Raw genomic sequence first — 27,851 nt, forward strand, 5'->3', positions numbered from 1 at the left:
CGCCCATCAAAAGGCCTCAAGATAGCAGGGAGGCCTTGTTCCCCTCTGTTGTGTAAGCAGAGCTTAGTGCTTCTCCAACAGAAAGGCTTCATGTGGGAAGGAGAGAAGCAAGAGAGTGAGCGAATGCCCACATTGCAGAAATGTGAAGAGTGCATGAAATCATAGCTAACTCCTGTCAACACTTTTGCAGCCCTTGATTACAAGTGGGAGACTTGTCTGAGACAGCCAGCATGGCTTCACCAAGGGAGGGCTGTGTCTGACCAATCCAAGTACCGGCATTGGTGAACAAAGGGAAGACAACTGATGTCATCCTCTTGGAATTCTGCCTTTGACATGGTCCCACATCACATCTTTATCTCTGAATTGGAGAAATATGGATTTGAAGCACAGACTATTCATTGGAAAAGGCGTTGGTTGTATGCTGCAGCCAGAAGGTTGTGGTCAGTGGCTCTATGTCCAGCTGTCAACAAGCGGTATCCCTCAGGGGTCTGTCTTGGGACCAGTGCTCTTTAACATCTTAATCAGTGACACAGATGATAGTATTGAGTGCACCCTCAGCATGTTTTCTGATGACACAAAGCTGAGCGATGCGGTTGACACAGCAGAAGGAAAGGATGACATCCAGAGGGACCCTGATAAACTTGAATGGTGGACCCTTAACCTAATGGGGTTCAACAAAGCACGGTCCGAGTTTTGGCACCTGGGTCAAGGTAATTCCAGATATATATACAAATGGGCAGAACTGCTTGAAAGCAGGTCTGCTGAGAAGGACTTAGGGGTCCTGATTGCTGAAAAACTTAACATGAGTCAGCAGCATGTATCTGCAGACCAGAAGGCCAATGGTATCCTGGGTTCCATCAGAAGAGGGGTGGCCAGCAGAGTGAGGGAGGTGACTGCCTCCCTCCATTCTGTCTGTGTGAGGCACCGGCTGGAGTACTGTATCCAGCTCTGGGGCCCTCAACACAAGAAAGATGTGGAGCTTTTAGAGAGCATCCAGAGGAGGGCCACAAAGATGACCAAAGGGCTGGAGCATCTCTCCTGTCAAGACAGACCAGACAAGCCAGGAACTGGGCTTGTTCAGCCTGGAAAAGAGAAGGCTGCAGGGAAACCTCATTGTACCCTTCAGTATTTAAAGAGAGTTTATAAACATGAGGCAAATCAACTTTTTATAAGGGCAGATAGTGATAGACAAGGGGGAATGGTTTAAAACTAAAGGAGGGGAGATTTAGATTAGATATTGGGGAAAGTTTTTTACTGAGAGAGTGAAGAGGTGCTGGAACAGGTTGCCCAGAGAGGTTGTGGATGCCCCATTCCTAAAGGTGTTTAAGGCCAGGTTGGATGGGACCCTGGGCAATCTGATCCAACACTTGATCTGGTGGTTGGCAACCCTGCCTATGGCGGAGAGCTGGAACTTGATGATCTTTGAGGTCCATTACAACCCAAGTCATGATTACAACCCCATGATTCTATGACTCTTTTTTTATCAAAAAGGAAATATATTCCTTAGCAGAAAGGAAGAGGAAGTTAATGAGTTAAAATTTTAAGTCCTTAGGCCCCACATTAAATGTTATTTACCTTCTCTCTTGATAAGGATGATGTGAGTTGTTTGCATGACTTCAGGGTGCCACACTCCAGTGCTACAGGGAACATTTTGAAGAATAGGGCTTTCTGGAGGAGCTCCACCTCCGAAGTTCCAGCTACTGCCATGGAGAGATGCTAAGGGGCAGGTGCCTCATGGGCCCATGCAGCTGTGTCATGGGTTTGAGTGATGTGTGGCATTCCAGTGGTATCCTTTGGAGTCTGAAGAGAGATCTGGATGCTTTTGAACTGTACATAAATAGTATTTCTGTGCAGTTTTGTGGTTTCAGAAGGTTCAGAGAGAAGAGTTTACCTTTGAAGAGCTTTAAAACCAAGCCATCAGGTGTGTATTTTTTGTTCCTTTGCCCCAGCTCTTCAGATATGCTGCTGATAGGTGAGGAAACCAAGGGCATCATTCAGCAAGCTTTGTTGACATTAACAGCCTCAACAGTAAAGTTTTCTCTTCTCTGGGGATTTATGATCTCTGTAGGCAAGGACCGGATAAAAAAGGGACTACAACAAAGTGATCGTGTGGGAAAGTTTAGCTGTTTCTCCCATCCACCATTTTCTGGCTTCATCTCACTTCACTGTTAACTTTTATGTGTATGTTTGGCATCTTTCTGAAGTGTTTCTCATCACTATGGAAGCACAAGTCATGTTAATTAATGAGAGTAGCAGCCAAAAAATGGAGCTAGCACTTCTTTACCATTGTCATGGGCTCTTGAAAAACTTGTCCTCGATGTTGTTTTGGCTGAACATAAATTATGATCATAATCACTACTAGATTTGATTGACTAGATCTTTCTATTACACTGATGAAAACAGTATGACAGAAATTCGTAACCTTATACAACCCTATTGCCACATCCACAGATTGCTAAAGAGCCAAGCATCCTCTCCCTGACTAGGCTATCCACCTCTGAGGGCGCTGAAATGTCTGAGGAAGTCCACAGTGGCTCTAGGGTGATGAAGAAAAACCCTTCCTGTTGATGTAAAATCTCTGTCAGGCACAGAATGAGGATATGAGGCCGTGAATCACTGCAGCACAACTGGAGAACCCATACTTGATGAACCTTCGGTGATTTCATTTGATGACTATGAATTTAAACGATCCCCTTGCTAACCTCAGATAACAACTCCTGCTGTTCAATTTGGGATGCTGTTCCCCAGCCACATGCCAGCAGCAGAGACAAGTCTTCTTCAGCCCTGAGCAGACATCACTGCAGCTGGAGATGCTGCAGCAGAGATGGGGGCTGGCAGTGCTCCCATGGAGGCTGCCCACTGTACCATTATATTCTTTAGCCCAACAATGCATTGCTGACAGCCCCTTTATATATTAGCTAGTACTTTCTCAGTCTCACTGTAGATGCAGCCTTGCTCACACTTGCGTATGCTACATTGCCACTAAAACCATTACTAAATGTCAGACCCTGGGGACACACTGGAGTCACAGAACGTCTGAATCATAGAATAGAATCATAGAATATCCCGAGTTGGAAGGGACCCTCAGGGATCATCGAGTGCAACTCCTCCTTCGCATGGGACCACACAAAAATCCAACCACATGACTGAGAGCACTGTCCAAACACTCCTTGAACTCTGGCAGCTCAGTGCTGTGCCCACTGCCCCAGGCAGCCCGTTCCATGCTCACCACCCTCTGGTGCAGAACCTTTCCCTGACCCCAGCTGTCCCTCCCCTGCCACAGCTCCATGCCATTCCCTCGGGCCCTGTCCATGTCACACAGAGCAGAGCTCAGCGCTGCCCTCCGCTTCCTGTGAGGAAGGCCTTCCTGGCTGACTGGAAGGGCATTCCTACCTGCTGCTACTGCTCAACTCAGCGCTGAATCAGGTTTATAAGTAAACAAGGAAGAAAGTAAACTGGGTTTCCCAAGCAGCAGAAGATCAAGCCTGAAGGTTTTAAATGCAAACCTTGTCCTGCAGAACCACTTAGAAATGTTCTTTCGAAGTTGGCCATCACTCAGAGTTGCTGTCTTGGCAGGAGCTCCCTGCAGCAGAACTGGGTTCTCGCCACCCACCTGAACGGATAACCCTGGAGTTGCCTACTACAACAGTCTGGTGTGAACAGCTGGAGAAACCTGAATGTTTGATTTAACTAAACCAGACTAAAGCTGTAGCTGAAGCAGCCAGCCCGATGGCTGTACAGAGCTGTCAGCCATGGGCTGTCCTTCTCCCAGGACACTTATTCCAGGCCTTGACCCTTCTCCTCTCCTCATTTGTCTTTAACAAAACACTGCTGGCTGCTTACTGGGCTTCCCAGACACACTAAGTACAAATGAGAGCTGCCTACTCCAGTGGCCTGCAGCTATTCTACACGGGTGGACAGGTAGTTGGCTTCATTAAGGACAGAAATGCACCCCACAGGCCCATCCCACGTGCCCCAGTGCCAGCTGTGCGCAAGCAGTGGCTCAGAGCTCCCTCCTCCCCATGCCTCCACCAGGCAAGGGGTGGTTGGGTGTTGCCACACAGCCGGAGGCCGTTCCCAGCCGAGCCTGGCATCGGGCTGAGACATTAGTGCAGCTGGGTGCCTTGGATTGGCCTTAATTATATTTTTGTTTTATTGTTTTCGAGCTGTGCTCTGCCAGTGCTGTTGGTATGTCTCCGTACTGCACATCTGCTTTTCTTGCAGCCTGGGCTAATTGCTCCACATCGCACTGTTTGCCATTTTCTTTTTTTTTTTTTTTATCAGCTCTGTTACCTTTTTTCTTTTCCCCTTTCGATGCCTCGTTGGGCATCGCACTCATTTGCCTGGACGTTCCCATAAATCTGCTGCTCCGCTCCCCTTCCCGCAGCCCAGCCCACTCCTCCCTGCCGCCGTCTCCGCACCGCGGCGGCTGCCGGCCGTGCCCTCAGCCGGCTCGATCCCGATGCCCGAGTGCCCCCTGCCCGCCGCGCTGGCAATGACACGGCCCTCGTTGGAGCCCCGCTGCTCACAGATAGAGCCTAGCCGTGACCCTGGGCTGAGCCGACACAAGAGCTTGTGGAAACAAAGCACGGTTACACAGCTTATTTCATCCGCCTCCAGGGACCCCAGTGCGTACGTGCCACTTGTCCAGGAGATTCTCTTTCCCGGAGTGTTGTGCAGATAAGCAGTCACCCACCTGGATGTCAGTGCTTGGACTTGGACTCCTTCCCAAGGCTTCTGCACCGCGTTTGGACCACAAGTGGGAGGGAGAAGAGGGCCGAGGGGATCCTGAGTTTGTGCTCCAGTCCTCCCTGTTGTGGGACTGCACGAGGAAGGAGCCAGCTCCCGGTCTGCTGGGGGCTGCCCTCAGGGTGTGTCAGCAGCTCAGACTGCCTGGCATGAAGGGGTGTAATCATTGCAGTCACCCTTTATAAACCATCACTGTGAATACCTCCATTAAAGTGAACAAAAAACAAAGCAGCATTTGTTTTAGCAAAAGCCACCCAAAGTTCCTCCCCCAGCCAAAAGTAAAGGCTGTCCCATTTGTGCCATCTGGACACACCCATGCAGCCTGCTCCAGGCACCCGGGGCAGGCAGGCACAATTCATTTCCATTGCCATAGGCAAATGCAGAGATGCAGAGGCTCAGCCCTCTGCCATTAAACCAGAAGTGCTCGGATGTGTGCATGCCAGCAGCAGATTTCCACTGCCCTGTGAAGGCCCGATATGGCAGAGCAGCAGCTGCACAAGCAGTGCTTCATTGGATTGGACAGACCCATTTGTTCCTGATAACCATGCAGGCTCACCAATGCCAGCTCTGTGCCTCTCTCTCTCACTGCTGACACTGCTGTGTCATAGAGTCAGAAAATCATATACGCTGAACTGGAAGGGGCCCATAAAAGGGTCACCGAGTCCAACTTCTGCTCCACACAGGACCACACAAAAATGAGACCATATGTATGAGAGCACTGTCCAAACACCCCCTGAACTCTGCAAAGCTCAGTGCTGTGCCCACTGCCCTGAGCAGCCCGTTCCATGCTCACCACCCTTTGCTGCAGAACCTTTCCCTGACCCCCAGCTGCTCCTCCCCTGCCACAGCTCCATGCCGTTCCCTCGGGCCCTGCCCCTGTTACAGAGAGCAGAGCTCAGCGCTGCCCCTTTGCTCCCTGTGAGGAGCTGCAGCTGCCGTGAGGCCTCCCCTCAGCTCCTCTGCTCTTGGCTGAGCAAACCCAAGGAGCTCAGCTGCTCCTTGTACACCTTGTCCTCCAGACCCTCCTCTGGACACATTGTCTTTGATCAACATTTCTGCCCCCTGAAGGCAGCTCCCCTCCGGCTGCTTCCAACCCGCCCTCTGCCAGCAGTGGCAGCCCCAGGCTGGGCAGTGCTCTCCCCTTTCCTCCCCACTCCACGCCTCAACTGTAAAAAAAAAAAAAAAGGGCACATACTGATTAAAGCTCCGGCAGCTGCCTGCTGCTCTCATCAAGGAAAAGGAAGCACCGATTATTTCCTGGTACAAACTGTTTCTGGAATCAAAGTGCTCTGCGGTTCAGTTAATGATCATTCCCTCCTGCCTGCATACAGCCAGTCCTTCACAGGCCGCAGGATGAGGCAATCACTTGTCCGCACCCTCCTCTCCCTCTACTTTCACATCACCACACTAATTCCTTTGTTTCTTTGCAAATTTCACCGTTTCCTTATAGCGTGCACAGGCAGCGTGGTGAGGGCAGGTTCATGGCAGTGTTACCTCTGCTCAGCCCCATACAAACAAGGACCAGCACTGCATGGCCCTGGGCCAGACAGTGACCAACCTGAAAAGGTGGTGTGTCGTCCCCGTCCCCTCCCCCTTCCCCCCCCCCCCCCATTTGACGAGTTAAAACTCCCCTCATGAGCTATGGGCAGTAAGGAGCCCTGAGGCCTGATCCCACAGCTCCCAGCCCTGCTCACGGCAGCCGCCAGGGGAGACACAAAAGCCTCCACCAAAAGCACACAAAGAAAAAAAAAGTTGTGGGTTGTTGTTTGGTTGGTTGGTTTTCTTTGCTGTCATTTTTTTTCCAGTGTTATTAGTCGGAAGTCTTGGTTTTGGGATGTTGTTTTCTTTAAAATACTGATAAATACATTTCCTAGAAAAGCTTCTTACATCCCAACACAGCAAACACTTCCAACAAGAAAACTAAGTTGGGAAAAAAAAAACCAGACTTTTGCCTTCATATGTCGCTTTCTACCCAGCTCTTACACTCTTGCTTAGAAATCCTCTTTCCCAAAAACTAAGCCATGCCTCTTTTAGAGTTACAAAGCCATATTCTTGAAATGCAGTGAGGGTGCTTACTTTGCTGCCTATTTCAATGAAGTCGCTCAGACAAGGCCGTTAGTAAAGGCAGCAAACCCCATCCAGCACCCAGCTGCACTGACAGGGTACAGAGAGGCTGCATCACAGGACAAATGCCCAGCCTCTGTGCCCTGCAGCAGCTGACAGCCGTCACTGCTTTGCTGATCCCCACGTGTTAGCCCTCCCTCTTGACTCCGTACAAAGAACACAAACACAGCTTAGCTTGCTGACATAATGCCCATATTTAATCTTTTAAAACGAGAACAAAATCAAGAATAAAATCAAGAATAAAAATTTCATTTAAGTCATACAGTACATTAATCTTTCAGCAATGACCCAATCTACAGTACTCAAATGCCTGCCATGAAGTCTATTATCTCAGCGTTTAACAAGTGTATAACCAGTGACACAGGAAAAGAAGAGCTCACGATACACGGCTAATACAAGGAGTGCCGATTTGCTTCTAAGAGTCCAGCTAGAGTTTGCAGTACGCAGGTCACTTTTGGACAGTACTTCAATGAGCTTTTGCATTCAGTCAATCTGTTTGGGGCTTCTCTCTGTTATGAGTTTTTCCATTATGTACAGGAAGATTTATTTCAAATGAAGTTGTACAAGTTCAATTATCTACCTATAGGCATACATGGCCATTCTAACTAAAAATTTAATAAGCAGTAATTACTCAGTCCTGGTTATACATTCCTAAAGGCTTAATAATACAGTTTTAAGAAAAGAAAACAAAACTAAACAGAACACAGTTGTAGGGTGGCAACCTCTGTGAGAATCCTCCTTCCATCCCCAAACAACCAAGGGTTAGCTTTACTTTCTGCATTTCACATGGGCCTACAAAGTCATTTCAGCTCCTAGACAATGCAAGACATGACTGTGTCCTTTCTAAAGTCTTGAATGTTTCAATGTGTAACTCAGTGAAGCTCTCATACAAGTAATACTGGTAGGATGCAGACTGTTAACAGAAATTAGGACAATATGCCCCGATAGTGTATTTGGATAGCAATCTACAGGTATTAGGAAGCTGTTATCCAGTGGTTCAGGAAGCACGAAGCAGGGCAACACTCCCTGCAGCAGCTGAGGAGAGGAGAGGGCGTGCTCCTCTGATTTAGCCAAGGCCGAAGCTGGCTGCCCTCAGTTCCTTCCCACTCAGCACCTGTCCCCATCTGCTCCCCACCCTCTGGGAAGAAAGCTTACCGACTTCTGAGCGAAAATCCCATGGACGACCAACAGAGTGGAGGGCTGAGCTGCTCCTGATGCTTCCGGGGCGATGGAGGAGGTCTGCAGCTCCTCCAGCCCTGCTGCAGGACCAAGGGTTCCCGTCGCTCACTGCTGCTCGAGAGCTGCTCCTGCATGGCCAGCAGGACTCCTGCAGTCAGAGGGCTTCCTGGCTTATGGCCTGAGCTACTGCACACATCTAAACATCACCAGACATTTAGTATGGTTTAGTTTAGCCCCAAGAGGGTTTATCTCTCAGGTAAGCTAATTAAACACTAGCGTAACAGAGCATCTTCTTCCCATGTTAACAAAACAAACAACTACTTAACACAAGTGCTTGGATTTTTTTAATCTCTTTTCTGGCATCAAGTCCTGCTACAAATGGCAAAAACTCATGGACAACTGATTTCCTCGATGGAAAAAAACCCAGCAGAATCTCAAGGATCTGCTCTGCAATTTGCTACTGGCATGAACAAACAGTCTTGTTTGTGGGTGCTTTTTTTTTTTTTGTTTTGTATTTGTGTGGTTTTTGTTGTTGTTGTTGTTTTAAAGAAAAATATCCAGACCATCCAGTGCACCTTCCTTGCACATACACACATACGTACACACAGGAGTGGAGAGCTCCAGAAGAACAGGCATGGGAACCACAAAGCCTGGACTGTGAAGAGACACAGGGAATCTCCCATTCCTATATTCAATTCTTATTTAGGGATGAAGCAGCAAAATGAAACATGGTAAGAAATAAATGGTCACAGAACACACACACACCCCAAATGCAATTATGGATAAGCATTAGAACATATTTTTTTTTTCCCTCAAATGCTATTATTCATCTGATCGTTTCTTGCTGGCTGTGCTGAAGTTTTTTGAAGAGCACCTGGTGCTTCTTTAAACATTAACAGTGTACAAACCTCAGTGGCCATGGACAACCAACCTCAGTAATGCCATGAACGCCATCTCCACTGAAGGTTCTCTAGAAGCCATTCCAGAAATTCAATCTGACTCTGCCCCTTTGGTGCCATTCTATGTATGTATTTTTTCAAATTAACAAACACAGCTTATTAATGCAAATTTGATGTTTTCTAAAAAGTAGAAATGTTCAGATTATTAGTTCAGCAAAATGCAAAGTGCATCTATTTGGTTCTTTCCATAGATCACCTTCTTTTGTAAGTTTAAATTCCTTCACAGTTTAAAATATTGTGAAGAAATTATATGTATACTTTATGTATAGAACTATTTATATACATACACATATATACACACAACTCTGTACTTTATAGCCATAAACACCCATTACTTAGCTATTTATATTATATACACATGGCATGAACACGCTCAGTGAAGAGTTGGTGCGGGCTGAAATCATTCCATCAGGTTTAATGGAATAACAACAGTGAAACCATGAGTGAATTATCAAGAGACACAGACGTACATATATTAGATAAGGGAAAAACCAATTAAATCAGCTCTTTGATTTTCCTATTAACACAGGATTGTTCCTCCCATTCCACATTCCATATGTACACGTAGCTATTCTGCATTCAGTTTACATGAGAGGGCAGTGGTGGTTCTTTTTCTAAGTGAAAGAACAGTCCATATTTACTCAGGCTCATTGCAACCTCTTCTACAAAAGTGCAGCACAGCTGGGGCTGGATGTTTTGGAGGACTCTGAATGCTGCACCAATGTTAGCTGAAAGCACCTGCTGAAGCATTATTGCATGGTTATGGAACAGCTATCAATTGCTCACAGTCTGTGAACTCTCTCTCCAGCAAGTGGTACAACTGTATAAATACATATTTTAGCACGAAACAGTTTAACACGAGGCAAGTCCAAGTACAAATGAAACCTAAAGGCCTATGGGTGAACTTTGAAGGCCAAGAGTTCTTCAGAGTGCATGTTGTTTAAGGAACGCAAGTCAGGTAACTTCAAAAGAAGTTTTGTGAAAATAGAGGCTTCGTTTGGGTGATTTTTCATGATTAAGGTCCTTAATGCACGGATTAGCGTCTCCTGAAGTGCCTCCACAGAATTGACATTTTCTATTCCAGAGCGATCTAAAGAAGAGAGGGTGGACAAAAGAAAGAAGAAAAAAGGAGACAATAAAACTGAACAGTTGTACTTTGCAATATAAAGCCATTTTAAGAATTAATCCATTAGGAACAGAAAAATTATTTATGCCAGAAGTTTCAAACTCAAATACCAGCAGTCTTTTTAAACATTTAGTATCAGCTTAACAAAGTATTAAGCTCATGCTGAACTGGCATATTTAGTCACCTTTTCTGTTCACTTACCCATGTTTCCAGAAAAGGACAAACTGAAGCACATACTTAAATGTTTTGCTGAATCACAACCTTCAGCACAAAGAAGGGACATGAGGCACTTGGAAGTAGGCATTTCAAGTGCTTCTCAAGGCTGGACACAGAACTCTAAACTTGAGATTCTTGTTTGGATATGGAAATCCCACTCAGGACAAGTCACACTTGTTTTTTGCACAATGGGACTCCAAGGGGCGATGAAGGTATACGCTTTGATGTGACCGAGCACCATCTCTGACAGCGTTCCACAAGCAATTACAATGAAACATAACGCACCCAAAAATCCTAATTAAAAGAGGAGGAATTTCAACATCAGGAAAAAATATTGTGTTTTTAACATACTGCACTCACCTTGCACCTAAAGCATCTCTTTCAAGAAAGCAGTATTTTAGTATATGCTACTTTTCCTTAGGTGGAGTCTAAGTAGTAGCTTAAAATGACACATGTTAAGCTAAATACCTCACATACTAGTCATGCACAGTAGCTGTTTTTTTTCCTAAGCTGCAGCTAGCTGTTCTTAAACTCCACGTAAATTTAGCAGGGCACATACATACACAAGTGACAGACATAACCAGAAATGTGCTTCGATGCATACATGTAGTTAAACTCCGGGACACAGAACTGGGATGCAGTATTACAACAGCTTTCTGGAATAGTACCACCGAGTCAGACCACACAGTCAGAGTGGGAATGCCATCCTTATAATGTCAGTGTCGATCTGACTGGACTTCTCAGGTGAAGAATCTACAGAAGTCCTCCTTGACTATTCAGTGCTGTTCCCTAACCTTATGGGAAGAAGTGCTATACAACCCACATAAGGATCCATCTTAAAGCAGTTAACTTGTCTTTTTTTTTTTCCCCCCCTTACAGAAAGATGGTTTCAGAATCTTTTGTTCAAAGAATTATGAACCCTGATTAATATCAAAACATGATTATAAACAACCATTCTATTCTTACCTAAGAACTGTCCATTGGGTTTGATGGCTGCTCTTCAAGAGAGGATGCATGAGAATACCCAGCCAAAAGAAGCCTCTCTGCCTCTGTTAAGCAAACTACTCCACTTGGCCACCTCTGCAATACCTCAGGCTTTGCTCTATGCTGAGCAGGGATGACAACATCTGAACAAAGATCACCAGGTGACTTTTCTCAAGAATTCTGTGCAACGACTGCTTCCTCATCTCAGCAGGGAGAAAAAGGCACTCCGGCCTCTCCCAGCTGCCTTAGGTCACTCGCTGTAGTCCCCTCTGCTCAATTAACTCAAGTCTTTCTTCCCCCTCTTCAGTCTACTTTGGCTGTGGTCAGCTGAAGTTTTTCCTCAGTACTATCCAAATAAAAGAATAATAGAGGGTGTGTATTTCCTTTTCATCACCCTCAGTTGAGAGATTATCTGGTCACTAGAGCCACACAAACCACATTCTTTCAGCTTTGCTTCCTCTTTCTTCAGTGCCAGTGATCCATCATGCTATTTTCCCTCCATCTTCAACAATTCAAGCTAACTGAAGCCAGAGGCAAAGTATTCATTCATCCAGAGCCATGTAGAGATACTTCTGACAAGCGTTCTCCCTGCTAGCACTGTTTATAGGCTTATGAGTATTTCTTTTTTTTTCCCCCCACTGATATTTTTATAAGCAAAAGTCTTTTTCAAAGATACTTTAAGTCGTGCAGTACAGTATTCTAGATTGAATCTCTTAAACAACATTCAACAATAGCCCTCCTGTCTGCTTCTAGAAATGATGTGCATCTTGACTACAATCCTCCTCCTCATCTTCTTTCATTCTTAGATGAAGAAATCTCAATAGCTTTACTCTTCTACTTTGTTCTTCTTCCAGCTACAGCTCTTTTCACGTTTGATTGCATCTCCATAATCTCTCTAATATTGTTCTTCATCTGTCCTTCTTTCTGTAATTGAGCTCCTCCTCCACATTGTGTCAAATGACTCCATACTTCTGCTTAAGGGATAGGGTGCAGAGGATCCGTCTTTAAATGTTCTCTTAATCAGAAGGTGCCCAGTCTTTCAGCCCCTTCTGCTGATATACCATATACTATTTATTGCTGGCAGATATCTTCCCCAGGAATGCCACAAGGTCCTTCCTTTTCTATGCGCTCTGTCAGGAGGCATTTTTCAGGTATCTGCTCAACTACGAAGCCCGCTCACTTATTTTTCCAAGTCATGACTACAACTAATTTTGTTTTATTGCAAGCTACATTATCATGTCAGAAAAGCATTGCATTCCTTGCATTTTATGAACTGACAGTGACAGTCAAGGTTACCATTAAGCTTGAAGCATGCCAGGTTTGGGTCCAAATATTAAAGATCATTAAAGTTGTACTTTATAAAAACTCCTTAAATATTGTGAAGAAGTCCAGAGGTGCTGATCAGACTCCAGATCAGGTCCAGAAGAAGCTAAGATAGCACAAATATCCAAAGAGTCAGCAGTTATGAGGAGCTGAAACACCTCATCTTTATGTTTTGTTCCACAGCTCTATCACTGTGCTGGAACCTGCCTAGAACTGTTCCAGCTGTCTCTAAGCTAAGCTCTACTGGGAGTCAGCAAGAGCATGAAGCAGGGTTTAAAAGGCCAGAGAAAGGCAGAGAAGTGTGCTTTTTAGTACAGTCTAACAGAGCAAACAGACCCAATCATATTCAAAACAGACAGTCCAGAGCTTATGATATTCTTTCTAGAGCCCTGCAGCTGAACAACAGGAAGAACAGCTGTGGCCTAGTTATGACATTGCACAAGGAGGGAGGAGGCCTAGTTCTCACTCCTTGTTTTGAAGCCTGTCTTCAGTTCCTGTCAATTTATTTTTGGAAAGATCGAAAAAAAGTAAAGCAGAGTCTGGAAAAGCAACTGAAATCCCAGTTTCTCTCTGCTACCTGAACATTTTTACCTACAGACTACAGTGCCACACTTCCTTCACACTGCCCTTCCTTCTGGCTTTAAAGCTTACAGATTCCCTATCACCTACTGCTCACCACCACTGCATACAAACTGAAGAGACCACGGCTGCATTCCATCCTTTGCTATCAAATGTCAGTATACAGAGATCTCGTGTGCCTACGCTCCATGCTTGAGCCTCCAGTGTTCCTCCCTGACAACAGAGAGGCAGGTTGAAAGCACTCATGTTGAAGACTGCTTGCTCAGGAGGTGAACAGGTCCCAGACATTGGCTTTTTGTGTAAGAAATAGGCACTGCCAGCATTCCTGCCAGCTACCCCTAGAGAGCTCCTTATCCAGCAAGCACGGATTCTGTGTCTTGTACTCCAGGCATCATATGCAGAGCTAATGTGCCTAATGCGAGGCTTTAGATAATAGCGCAGAAGTAGGTGCTTAATCCTTTGAATCTGGACCAAGGTGTTCCATCTATCCAGGGACGGAAAGATGACATGAGGCTGGTGGAGATGTTAGTGGATTGGCAGACCTTTAGCTCTAAGAAGTCACGATGCACATTAATAGGGCTTTATGCTGACACAGGCAGAGATCAAACTGTTGGATTTAGACTTAAGTAAGATATGCAGTAGACTTCAATGACCATACTTGGAAGTAAAAATACCGCTTTAACCCAAGACTTACACTGTCCAAGTCAGGACTAATTTCATTGATGGTGTCCTGTGAAACTTGGATGAGTCAGACAAATAGCTTCTAAATAGTCACTGGGCAGCTATGAAATGTATCTTTGAGTTCTACAGAAAGAAGCAGGAAAGCATAAGCCTTTTGCCACATTTTTCCAGAAGACAGCATTAGACGTAACGTGTGTAGAAAAGTTATCGGCTGCTAGTCGAGTAGTGTGAAACCTACTAAGTTGGACTTATACTCGAAATAAGATACGCCATTTACAGATATACCATTTGCAAAATCTTTTAGCAGAGAATCATATTCAAAATTTAGCAAAGATGTAAATTAATTTTCTCTCCTTACCAGCAGATACCAGGACAACCGCTGTAAATAAACTCATCTCCTCATCACTAAGTTGCAGGGCATTTAGTTTCTCACTAAATTCAAACATGGAATTGAGCAGATCACCGGCTCCCATTGAATGCAAGTCATCCACACTGTATTTTTTTCCACTAAGGAAGGTGACAGTACGTTCCCTTGCATCAAACAAAGATGCAAACCGTACCATTAAAACCTGGTGGAAGAAAAAATAAAAAGCAGAGAAATATAAGTGGATCTCTAGAGAAAGAAGAAAGAATTAAGCAATTTAACATAATTCTAACTCTCATTCTTATTGATCTCTGTACAAGCATTCTGTAGAGAAACTCTCAGCAAGCCATCAAGCTGCAGAAAACAGTGCAAGCTCTGCTCCAGTTGTATTATAGAAACAAGCAAAAAAAAAAAAAAATGTAGAGAGCAAAGACAGGGAAGGGGCTGTCTTTGGGAAAGGGGAACAGAACATGAAAGGGAGGGAAATCAAAGTTTAAGCATTAGACAGCTTCAGCCACGAAGACAATGCCATTCATAAATATGCCACTAGGACAATTTGCTTAAGCAACTAAACAGCGAAAGGCATACAGAGCATTAGAAGAACTGTTTTCTTGGCCACACTTAATGAGCAAAGTAAAGGTATTGAACCAGATTCTTGCTTGGTGTAAACTGAAGCAGCTCCATTGAACAATGCCGATTTACACCACCTGGTGATCTGGCCCACTAAGCATTCTTTAGGAAAGTACCATGCTGCATCACTGTTTCCACAGGAATGTTAATGAGCTCTGGTAGAAAGGAGCCGCATGTACAGCCTTCAAAGGCTAAGAAAGCAGGGCTTGAAACAGCACCTGGTCTGTAGCTGCAGCTCAAAATACTCCTTGGTAAAAGCACCTGGGCTGGAGCAGTTGACATATGCTGAACTTACCCCTCTGGGCTGAAATTTCTCTTGTGGTTTTCTCAGCCGTATTGTGAAATGTTTCCCTGTGGAATGGCTTGCAAAGTTTCATTTGCACATGTTCGACAACCTCATTTACATTTTCAAGGTTTAAGTTGTGCACAACAGCCTTTTTATTTAAAGAAACTGAACCAAGTCATACTGGTTGAAACTTCATATTTGCTGTACCCTTTCGGCATGCCATCTTTTCTCACACTATATAACTGCATTAATTTAAATGACGTTTACTACAAATGAGAAGACCTGGGTTTTCAGCAAACACAAGTGCCTCTGACAAGCTTAAAAAACAGGAAGGTTCAGAAAAAAAGGAGAAATTTGAGAATTCACACATCATTCATGCACATTACATGACCTGCTGCTTAATTTAAACAGCCAAATGACATGCAGCAATCTTGATGGACATGTAAGCACCATATATTATTCACCTTAGTCAGCTAAGCTGTATGTCTTTTGATGACATTTACTACAGGGAGCAGAAACCTAGGCTCTACAGAAGTCCTCAAAATACCAGAAAAGGAGACAGACAAAGCTGAACCTCATGCATTAGCAGAAACCCATGTATATTCAGCTTTCCAGTTCAAAAATGCTATTGCTCTTGAAGAACAGGGCTTTAGAAACATGAATCACCAACTTCAAATAATGAGCAACTGGTACTAACACTAGTCTTCAAAACTGAAGCCCATGAAGCTGTGTAGATTTATTATAAGGCAAAACCCTCACAAAGAAATTTCAATGATGCAATTTTAATTCGAGGAGGAACAGTTTAGACTACAGTATAGCACGTGATTAATTCTTCCTGTTCCATCTCAAGCCAGGCTCCAAGTTGTACATACTGAGCACATGCCTGATCAATCCTATCACCTAATCGTAGCAATGTAAGCACACAAAAACTCCACACAATCAAGCGCTTGCTCACTTCCCTACCACCTGCAGCCAAACTGCCACGTTAGCGAGTCTGTAGATCAACTGAGCTACTAGCCCAATGGAGCCAGGGGGCTCATTACCTCTAGCATTAATTACAATTGGAGCAGGGAAGCACCAGCTCAAGTTCAGCTGAGGTCCTCATTTTAGGCTCACTGCTACTCTCCTGAACTCCCACACGAAGCCAGGCAAATGCCACTATGATTCACTAAGCTCCACACTACTCCCAGTTCTAAGACAGAATTTTAGTTACATGTGTGTGAATATATATATTATATATATAGCTATGTTGCTTCTGCACCCACATTGTTTCCATGCACCTTCTCATCTTCAAATGATGAAGTACTTGAGTACGAGCTGCTGTTAAGCACAGTGCCAAGACAGCCACACACTAGTGCCCGGGGAAGCCAAAATAGGCTTGGTGGCAGTCGTTTTACTCAGGCTTTTCTATTAACATGCAGATACAAGGGTATCCTAGTTAGTTACCTAGAAGACAGAAATGACCTCAGAGACACCACGCTTTGAAGATGCTTTTGCCTCTACTGAAATGGCCTCATTAATCCTGTTTTTTTTTCATTGCTCTGCAATGTTTTTGATTTTTCTCTCTAGCTAAAGTACCACATAGGCTTTTAGCTCCAGGTACCAGTTCGCTAACAGAAATAATTATTAATGTTTCTTATAAATGACTGAATTAATTCCCCTGGATATAAAAACCTTTTGATGAGCAGTTCTTAAAACTGGCAAAAAGGCATATGAATAATGGTTTAGAAGAGCCTGAGATGAAGAAGTGCCAAGACAAAACATTTTACTTGCAAAATATTAGAGTCTGGCTTTAAGTTATATGAACAGTTCAAGCCTGATTTTCCACCCTCCTTTGAAGGCACTGGACAGTATCCCACTTGGCAGAGGAAGGAACCAACATTTGTGTTATATTAACAGCACAGCTGAGGCTGAAGTAGTAAAAATACTGCTCCTAGCTACAGAAGAGTTTTAGATTAATATTAAGAAGTTAATGATGAGCACAACAGCAAAAAAAAAAAAAAACAAAAAAAAACCATCACAACTAAATGGAATAAACACAGAAACTGACACACTTCAAGCACCGAATTTTCCAGTATACCTTGTACCTTCCAACCCAACAATCATCAGTTTTAGAACTAGGCTATGTAAGAGCCCCAACCCATCAAGAGAAAAATGTCTGTGGTTCAGGTAAAACTCAAAATCCAGTATCCCTCTTTGAAAGAATACATCAAGTAAATGAGAGCAAAAGCATCACCAAACTGACTCATTCAAAAAAGCCCATTCAAAAAAGTAACATCAAATACTTGAGACTTATCTTTTCTGACCCCCTGTGACTAAACTTCACTTTTACGTACTTACAAAATGTGAACTTCGTCAAATAGACAATAGAGTCTAGAACAGCAACTAGAACCCTAAGAAACGGTTCCCTTCACGAAGGTCACTAATTTTAAAACAGCACCAAGACCTCTGGCATCATTTCCTGTTTAACACCACTAATTCACATGTATGTAATGACTGCTAGTGGGTGAAATTAAACATGAGGACTTGGTAGGATTGAGGCCTACAGTAAGTCAAACTACAAAACTGTGGCAGTTATCAGCTGCAGATAGTTGTCAGTGCCTTGGAGAATGATGGAAACTTCAGTGATCCCCAGTTGCCAAAGACTTGTGACCAAGATGGATGCCCTGGCATTGGCATGGAACACAGTGGAAGAATGAAGGACATGCAGACTGATAAAGATATTCCTCTATAGAATTGTTAGGTCAATAGATGGCTTTCTAAACTATCTACCCTTCCAGATGCAGTCTGCTTCTCTCCAGGGTAAGCAAAGGTAGCTATCAAAGTAACTGCTGCTACACAAAACAAAGAAGCTCCTCACTAACTGTTTAATGTCCAGGGAAGTGGGAATGATAGAAGGACTGAGTACTTCTGAGCTACCTGGAACAAGGACAGCTCACCATTATCTGACCAGACAGTACTGGACACCATCAGCTTAAGGAAAACATAGAGGAAGCATCCATTTAAAAAAAAAAAAAAAAAAAAAAAAAAAAAAAAAAAAAAGTGTTACCTGGTACAACACAGTTCTATTTATTTTTTTCTTAAGGAGGTCAAAATGACAGCCTGTCAAGTCTGCAATACACAGTGGTCTCACCTCAAAGGTCCCAGCCTTCAGAAGGTTAACCTGGTCATGTTGTGAGAGATCTCGGAACCCCGGGATGCGCTTGGCAAACTCCACCACTTCTTTCACCGCAGGAGTAAAACTCAGGGAAAACTCTTCCCAGACTTCATGGCCAGACATGTTTGGGTCCACATGGGGAGTCTTACTCATTGGGCAGACCTAATGTTTACAAAACACAGAGAGATCAACTCATAAAGATAACATTCCAAATATTGAAAAACTGTGTAAAGAAGCAGATTTATTCTCCAAGAAAGCTTCTCAATGATTCACAGAGATGGAAAAAAAAAAAAAAAAAAAAAAAAACCCACACAACAGTATTCTTTAGTCAAATCCCTATGCAACATTTTCCCCTCTCCTTTAAAAGAAAAAAAAAAAAAAAAAAAAAAAAAAGCAATTAAAAACAACTTCCCAATCCTCCCTAAAGACACAAACTTCGGATGTTCTTAGCAGAGCATTTCTAAACACGGTTTACAGTGAAAGACTTGAGAGAATCGAAGTTGTGTTATTCTTCCTGATCTCAATCATAGCTGATATCTGGATTTCTCTTACTTGTATTATCAATATAATCTTGCAATTCATCATGATTTCAAAAATCACCTGTACTACTATGTTCATTCTCATAGATCTGTCTTGTTTTGCAGGCATTTCAAGTGATTCAGTCAAGGTAACCAAGATGTCAACACCAGAGCAAGGAACTGAGCTGTGGTTTTCTGAGTCACAGGCTTACACCTTCATTACCAGAACAACCTTCCTACCCTACATGTTTGCTTTTACTTGTACCACTGAAGAAAGACCAAGGAACTTGTATTCCAGTTTTGCTCAATCACAAGATGACAAAGTACTCTTTTAAATAAACACATATTAACTTTTTGTAGGAAAGTCAGAACTCATCTAATGAGATAAACACATCTGTCAAAGCTGACTTCCAGAAAATTCTCTCTATGAAGAGATGCTCTGATTTTCATTTCTGCCTCACAAAACTTGCATCTTGTAGCAACATTTAAAGCTTTTAATCCTTACTTCACCTGTCACCGAGGACAAGAATTCCTTTAAGTATTCTTCAAAAAGCATACTAAGTGGTACATGTAACCCTACATCATATCATCAAAGCAAAGATAAAACAATGAAACAGTAATTCCTCAGAGTTTTACTGCTTACAGAGCATCTTGAATCTGTCCAGCAATTCCTTGGTTCTGACATCCTAAGATCCATTACAAGAACATATCCAACAGTGCATTGGGTATATATGATATCAGAGAGGGATAACCAAGATGAAGATAATATTTCTGTACTTCCTCCTACCAAGTATCAGTTACTAACTGGGCATTCAATATACAGAAAGCTCCCACCTTTCACTCTCCCCAAGGACAATCAAGCAAACCACAGATTTCTTGGTTCACTTGTGATTCAGAATGTTGTATTTCTGAGGACAATCCTCAAAACCTTTTACCTCTGGGCTGGAAGAGGACTTTTCATAAACTGAAAATCATTCTGAATCAAAATAAACTGTTTTTCATCTGGAAATACTTCTGACAAAAAGATCCAGGCACACAGTCAGAAGCAAAGGTGACACTAAACACTGCTGAACTTCATGCAGTTATTGCTACAAATGTAGTGCTCTCTAAGATAGGAATCTCTGGTTCAGCACACTACAGAGGGTCACAAACAAAAAACACCTCTGTTTCTCACACTACAGTTGTTCAACCTTCATGCAAATGGTCCTGAAGGGAAGCTAATGCTTCTTCCTTCCACGTACTGTATCCAAGTTCTCTTGAGAAAAATCTACCTGAGTGTCATTCCTTTAGAGAGGTTTTGCTGCTTATGTGCAGTCATTTAGCTCTTCTGAGAGAAGCTTTTTCAAAAACAACTATATCAGAGCTTTTCTGTTTGTGTGCACACATATGTGCACATTGAAAATGTCAACGAACAAAGAAACCAAAACAAACACCATGCCCCTAAACGTGTCTCTGTACTGTTTCAGAGTCTAAGTACATTCCCTTGCAGCTACTCATTTTGGTCAGATCCTGCTCTCATTGAATTCTCTGACAAAACTCTCGTTAATGTCAGGGAAGCAGTGGGAGCACATAGTTCTCTGTTTGACTTGGTTTTGTTTCCTCATTGCAGACTATGCTAAACCTCCCTGCAGCTGCTATACACAGGTCAAACTGACTGGTTCGGTCAATGCAGGCACAGCCACTCCCTGCCTGCCCACGCTGACAGGTTTAACCTCTGCTTCTGAGGAGTGCCAAGAACGCTGTCACAACGACTCCAGATACTTTCCCTGCAAGGAAGAAAGGTTGGGAATTATTATTATTTGCCATGCTGCAGTGCCTGGAGTCTGCAATTAGAGGTCAGAGCCTGCTAGAGATGGCATGGTCCATATACGCAGTAGTCAAAGAAACACTAAAATCTTGCCTGAAAACAACCAACCTTTATGACATGGAGGTTTTTCCAGAGACCTGCAAGCACCCGTGAACAATCTTTACAAACCAGGAAGAAAAAAGACTGGGAGTTCAACCACTTCAGAAAGGGTAAGGGTTTGCACTTCACTAGCAATGCAGGATGAGCATAAGGATGTTTCCTCTTCCCAGGCAGTTCTAATGACAATCTATTCTAAAGACTTAAAGAACCAGTTGCCTAAATGGCAGAGAAAGAGCATGTGCAAGGTAAAGAGGAGGGGCCTTTGCTAAGGAAATGGGAAAAAATGCAAGAAAATCGGAATGATTTTTCTTAAGAACTGAGATAGAAAATGGTCTAGCAAAGCTGCCTAGCTACCCAGAAAGATACCCAGATATTCAGAGCCTCACTCGTGCAAGTACTATGAAGATCCCAAACTTCAAGTGGCTTAGCAGTGTATCTTCCTTCTGCCTCTGTTCAGATTTGAAGATGTTCTAAAGGATGCTTAGCCTGTGGGTGCCCACTGAACCCCTATGTTACATGGCCTGTAACAGAATAAGCCCATTCCTATAATGAATAAATAACAAACAGCCTACCCAAGAGATTTTAGATCACATCAGCAAGGTGTCCAGCTTAACTAACTTCAAATCCTAGCCCTAATGTTTCACACCAGAAATTTGTTTGCAATATCTTTACAGAAAATACAGCATATCTGACTGTGCAGATTATTTTAAAATGAAGTCTTCAAAAGGTTTCACAGAAGGGAACTTACAAACTCATAACAACCATTGTCATTTTTTAAATCAAGGCAGCAAGAAAAAAAATTTTCTTCAACCAGTACCCTTTGATACACTCCTATTTTCAGCTGGCTAGAAACTGAGCCGAGAAACTCCATCACTTGTATGATTTCAAATCCTGCACACAACTGGAGCCATTACTCTCCTTCATCACACATGCTGTTAAACTTATACTATTATGTCAAGTTCCAGCAGTGATGCCAATTAACTGCATGCAGCTCCACTGTCTAAAAGTCAGTGACTCAATCTATCTGAATATTAGTTTGAGGTTTGAAAAAACAAGCAAACAAACAAACACCACTAAGCCTTTCACCACATGAAATATGATGTCAATATACCAGATGCATTCTTCCTCCAGTGCCGCAAGAATAAGTGGTGTTTCTGTTTGGAGAAAAGACATCTTCTGGGATTCTATCGCACAGTCGCTGAGTGTAACCATTGGTGAAGTTCATGCAGTGGCCATTTGTGAAACATACGGCATGCCCACTTGGATAATGCATTGTGCTTCTCCCTTTGTACTGTCCGGCCAGGAGCTGCTCACTTTCAGGGTACTGAGGGCCACTGAGCCCACTAACACAGTGCTCACCGCTCAACATGTACTGTTCAGTGTTTTTTGACACCCTCTCCCCACTCTGGGACTGCATCATCTCTGCTGGGTTTTGAGAATGTTCTTGGTTGTACATGAAAGTATCTTTGTGGGCCCTAGTGACCATACCAATCACCTCTTCCTTAGCCATGTCAGAGCCAGGAGGAGGAGAAGGGCTTTTGAGGGTTTCCCGCTCTTGTTTGGGTTTAGAGGAAAGGTCTTCTTGAGGCGCTTGATCTTGATGCTCAGCTAACGCTTCATTGGGTAAGTGACCGCTGAACTGACTGTTCATCATGGTTTTCATGGCACTCTGCATTTCAATCAGCATTCTCTGCTTTTCACGTTTAGGAATGCGGCCAAATCGAACAGCTACCAAGGAGGAGAAACAAAAAGTTAAAGTCAATCCTGAAAGTGTCAGAACAGGCACAGTCCCCAGACCAAAATGGAAAATAAAAGCACGCACATACACAAAACACACGTGCCAACCAATAAGCTTGCTCTGAGGGCTTTTACTGATCTCACTAATACTACAAAAGGAGTATTACCACTGAAGTCAAAGAGCTCCTGGGCATAGCATGTGCATGAGATATGAATTATATGCTGCTGTTTACATTCAACAAGAAAGCAGTTATGAAGCGCAATCTGTCAAGCCTTTTCTCCCTTTGCTACAAACCTAAGGACTACACACAGAGTTGTATTAGTTAATTAAATGGCAGGCTTTAAGACTGGATCGATTAAATGAGTACAATTTTGTGTGCTGATAATCAGCTCAATTTAAGCACAGTTCATACAGTATTTGAATATAGGCTCTACAAGACAACTCCTTATAGTCTAGTTATCCATCTTGAAAAAACAGTGAAGAGAATCAATGCTGAATTAAGCTTACCTGTGCAAACTTTCCTGATAACTTTGCCTTGACAAGGACATTTTCTGCTGGCAAGGGGATGGGCATCACTGTGGCTGCAGCACCTTTGACCCTGTCCTGGGGAAGCTATAACTGCCTTTACCACCCTATCCAACCACAGCCTTACAAGAGCTTATAACCAGTTTTGACTGATACAATTATATTCATGCAGTAATCCATTGTTAATGTAACTAAACTCCTTTCATTAAAGCAGGAGCAACCTTGTGTGCAAACAGGCACCTAGGGGTGAAGTAACTCCTATGCACAAGAACTCAGAACAATTATTTAAAATAAGTTTTAAACACTCATTAACAGTCTGAGATTCCTAGTTTTTGTGAAATAAAAATCCAGACTAAACCAAAAAGTGACACAGAAGGCAGACTTCTGTTTTGTATCAGTAAGTTGTAGCTGACTGATAAACTACACTTACCATAAAATAGGTCAGGAGGAATAGACAGTCAGCAAGGTGACCAGACACAGCTCAGCGTTATCCCTTCCTCCCCACCCCCTCAAGAAAAATAAAAAGAACAACATAGATATATGCTTGATCTATGCACCCAAAACTAACTCCTTTAACTCCACAATGGTTACCCTAGGGCTACCCCACCTACCTGAACTCCAATGGGTCTGATCCAACTCACACTAAAAAGCCATCCCATTTAGTTAAAAAAAAAAAACATCCTGCCCAGGCAGAATTCCCTGTTGAAAAAATAATGCCAGCAAAGAATCTTGCCAGGATTCAGGAAGGACACAGGGTAAAATATTACCTCAGTAAAACAAGATCAAGACTCCTGTTGTATCTGCATCCCTAACAGACCACTGCAGCACACCTCGCTCTGCCAACCCCCAGGGAAGGGAGGATGGTTCTTTGGCTGGTATTGCATTACCAGGTCAGGAAACTTACAGGGCAAGGTGGCAAGCTGATCTAAGAGCACTTTGATAAGGAATCTGCCCCTGATAGTATGATCAGCTGCATTTCTGTCATTAAGACTCTTAGCAATGAGTTTTGTGGTGGGCAGCATATTCACTCGCAGAGGATTGATGCACAGTTCAGGAACATACCATCTCTTGACATTCCAACAGACAGACACTTTTTGAAACGACACTGCTGGCATCTGTTTCTATTCATTCTCATTATAGAGCAGTTGTTATTCTTCAAGCACTTCTTATACTGGATGTTTTGCTGAATGCTTCTTCTGAAAAAACCCTGTAAACAAGCAACAAAACCATCACAGTTTTTTATTACAGAGTACGTCAAATCCTGCTGCCAAGATACACCCCTCTGTAAGCACAGAGAACTTCACCTCACCTCATCAGCCGCTTCAGGCCAGCAGCCCTAAGTGAATTTAAAAGAACTCTGTTATTCCCAATGACTTACTTCCCTTCAGTATGTGATCTGCATGTAAAGTAAACTAGTTACTTTACTTACCTCCAGGAGATGCTAAGTTGCTCCCTGCATAGTCAGCATCTAAAAGCTAAATACCTTACTTTCATCATTGTACTGCCAGTTTATGAGATATGCCCTCAAACTCCTATGACATCAAACACAAAGATGAAAGCCAAAAATCAGTTGTTTTTTTATTTCAGTTCTGTTTCCAGACTATGGGGACTATCTTACTACAACTTACAGCTTTCAAAGGTAGTTCTTCTACAGCTTCTACCCCAAAACTGATAAAGTCCATCATGGAACACAACATCTGCAGCTTCAGAGTATCAGAAAATACACCTTTATTGATGCATGAGCATACAAGCACCCAGTTTTGGTTTTTACTCCCATGGTAAAAGAACTGACTTTCCAAAGCTGTTTTGTTCTGTGTCATCCCAGGTTACAACTCACATACCCGCTATCTCCTAATGCAGTTAATAGTCACGTCTTGCATGACACGGTCCTTCCCATCTATCTCCAGTTCTTCTTCTTTGCCACACACTCCAGGTCAGGCAAGACTGAATAAAGGGTGAGAACACAAAGTACTGCAGAGCTTGGAAAATGCTGTGAATTGCTGAGAGGCTCGCCCTTTCCTACAACACATCCACTGCCTGAAACTTCTCAGATTTAACAGAGAAGCATTGCAATATTTATGTTTTTCAGCATTATCACTGCTTTTCCCTTGAGGGCACTGTACCTGCAGGAAGATGAGAAAAATATACCTCACCTTGCAGCCCTCACAGGCATGAACACCATAATGAAATCCTGAAGCAACATCTCCACAGACCTTGCAAAGAAGAACCATTCCATTGAATTCTAGAATCAGAACAGAAAAATTCAAGGATACAGAAAGTCAGTGACAACTGCTTTGGAACTGGAACACAGTTCCAGCTTTTTAAAACCTGTACTAACAGCAAAATGTGTCCAGGTCAGTTGAAGATAAAAAAAAAAAAAAAAAAAAAAAAAAAAAAAAAAAAAAACAACACAACACAAAACAACCAACAGAAAGCAAGAAAGTATGAAAACCTTGAACAGTTCAGAAGGTACCAGTGCACCGGAACAGGGGAAGAAAAAAAGCAAACAGCCATGAAGCACTCAACAGAACAGGAAGAATGCATGTATTCACTGGACTTTGAATCACTGTAGCACTGTACTCATTTGTAGAAAAAGAGTCTGCTTACACTTAGCATTTTAAAAGGATCATTTAGGTAACTAGGCCATTGAAGCTTTGGCTCAATTTGTCTTTCCATCAGGACAAGAAAGCACATATAATGGCTGCAGTTTCCTCAACTGAGAGCAGACATATTCTCTCACACACTCTGATTTGAAAATACCTTCATAGCTCTGTAAATATATTTATGGGTTGGCTTTCCAAGTTTCTGCCTCATTTTAGTTCAGTTTATCAATAAAGAATTTTTGCAGATCCTCAGCAATGGCCAAACACTGTCTTTACCAAAGCAAATGGGAGTTTCACCAATGACTTCAATAACCACAAAGTTACTTTAATGCTGAGTAACAGACACAGTTGAAATTTCTCCAACAGAACTGTGTTCTATCAAAAAAGCAAATTTTTTTGACACTTGGGTTTCACTTGTGAAGAGAATTTTTTTTTTTCCCCATAAGGTCTTGAAAAAGAACCAAACCACAGGTTTTCCATATTTTATATAACTAATACAGCAGGCTTCACCTTCAGGAACTCTGCTGATACCAACAACCTAGTTGCTAGTACACTTAAGAGCAAGTAAAGGTTCTAACTAAGAACTTATTGTAGTAACACTGAGAAGAAAGGAAAAAAAAATTGACACATTTTTAAGGTAGAACTGTTGTATACTAATTATAGTTTCCTATCAATTCAAAGCAATAAAACAACTCAGCCTGTTAAAAATCCAGCTTTCAAAAGTCCAGTCTGAACTCCAACTGAGCGTTTGTGGGAATACCGATTAAATACTGAGTCCTGTCCTTCCAAAACCTATCAGATGTATTTCCATGTTGTGGTCTTCTCTGATCAACAGAGAAAATATAAAGCAAACGGTGGTAGCTAAACTGCTAAACACATTTTGCAAGGCTATCCTTTAGTTCAAGCTTATAAGCAAATATTGGTAATTCATTCATTTTGTTCCTCAAAGAAATAAATCTCTTTGAGGCGGGGGAGGGGAGAAGGGGTGGAAAGTTAGTGGACAAAGGTGGGAGTATAAAAATAAAAACAATTTAAAAAGGAAGCCAGATTTACAAGACAGCTCCATAAAAACTCTTTCAGGCAGCCTCTAATCATTACTATCATTCCGTTATTTAGAAGACTGTAATGTTTTACACAAGATTACTTCATCACATCTTCTTAAGTGCGGGTTTGATTTTTATTAAGATCAATTCTCATTAGCGAAAATTGGCAATAGAGCAGGACTGCATTTATGGGCTGTTTGATCCAGCAGCAAGGAGACCCTCTCACCTACTAGCACTTGTATGGTAGAACCATACCATACATATGACACACAAAAATTAAAAAATAAAAATAAAATAGACAATGCTTAGCTACATGCTGTCAGAGGAAGCTACAGAGAGGACCTGCTTGTAATGCGTAGAATGTATAGTTCCACAGTTTAGGGATGTAACGGGGGGAAAAACAGTAGTTTCACAAACAGGCACCAAACGTACTTGTGACTCCGTTATGGCCTTTTGTCAAGCCAGCAACACCCGACTGGCTCGGTTTAACAGTCTCCTCTAGCCGGTCACTCTTTGGTGCCCCATCAGAGCCCTCGCTGCTCCGACCATTGCAGCTGCTTTCCGAGGAGGAGCTGTTCGGAGAAGATGGTACAGGCGAAGAGGATGACTGGAAACCGCTGTCTGAGCTCTCGCTGTGACATGAGGCTGGGCTAGATGCTGAGCTCGAAGAGCTGATGTAAGCTATCACACCCCCTAAGGCAAGAAAAAAAGGCAGCATGTAGTGACATAACAAGCAGACATGCACCACGGCCATGTGAGCCACGCCATGACCCAGCACCGCCAGACCCAGCTGTCACGTGTTCCTGGACGCACTCCTTTCCAGAGCTCCCTCGTGCTCCTTCCTCCCCATCCATGCGCAGCGACTGACCTCCAGATCTGACCCATCCGCCTCCCTGCTGCGGCAGCCACCCTCAGTTTGAGATTAGATAAAGAGACGGGCGGAGCAGTGAGCTGCGTGCGGGCAGAACAGGCAATGGGGACAGGGCACGAGGCCCAGGGAGGGGGGTTCCCAGGGTGCCCTATGAACAGACCTTGTCTGGAGCGCACGTGGAGGCTGGGGAAAAGGCACGATCTTACAGCTGCGGATCAGAAAGCAAACAGGCTAGGTTAGGGACAGAAATAGGGCAGAGCACGCAGGCTGGAAGCCGGAGGCACAGAAAG

General features: G+C 43.2%; 1 protein-coding gene across 1 annotated transcript; it reads right to left on the minus strand.

Moving 5' to 3' along the window:
* Positions 1-9,904: 9,904 nt before the first annotated feature.
* Positions 9,905-27,444, minus strand: NR1D2 (nuclear receptor subfamily 1 group D member 2; the record flags this gene model as incomplete). The annotated part of the gene is made up of 7 exons (XM_079538286.1): positions 9,905-10,101; positions 14,279-14,489; positions 18,334-18,519; positions 21,893-22,509; positions 24,107-24,251; positions 25,198-25,286; positions 27,123-27,444. 7 exons carry the CDS (start codon positions 27,442-27,444, stop codon positions 9,905-9,907), a joined length of 1,767 nt encoding a protein of 588 aa, XP_079394412.1.
* Positions 27,445-27,851: the final 407 nt, after the last annotated feature.

Source organism: Tetrao urogallus (genome assembly GCF_951394365.1).
Source record: "Tetrao urogallus genome assembly, chromosome: 7".
Classification (NCBI taxonomy): Eukaryota; Metazoa; Chordata; class Aves; order Galliformes; family Phasianidae; genus Tetrao; species Tetrao urogallus.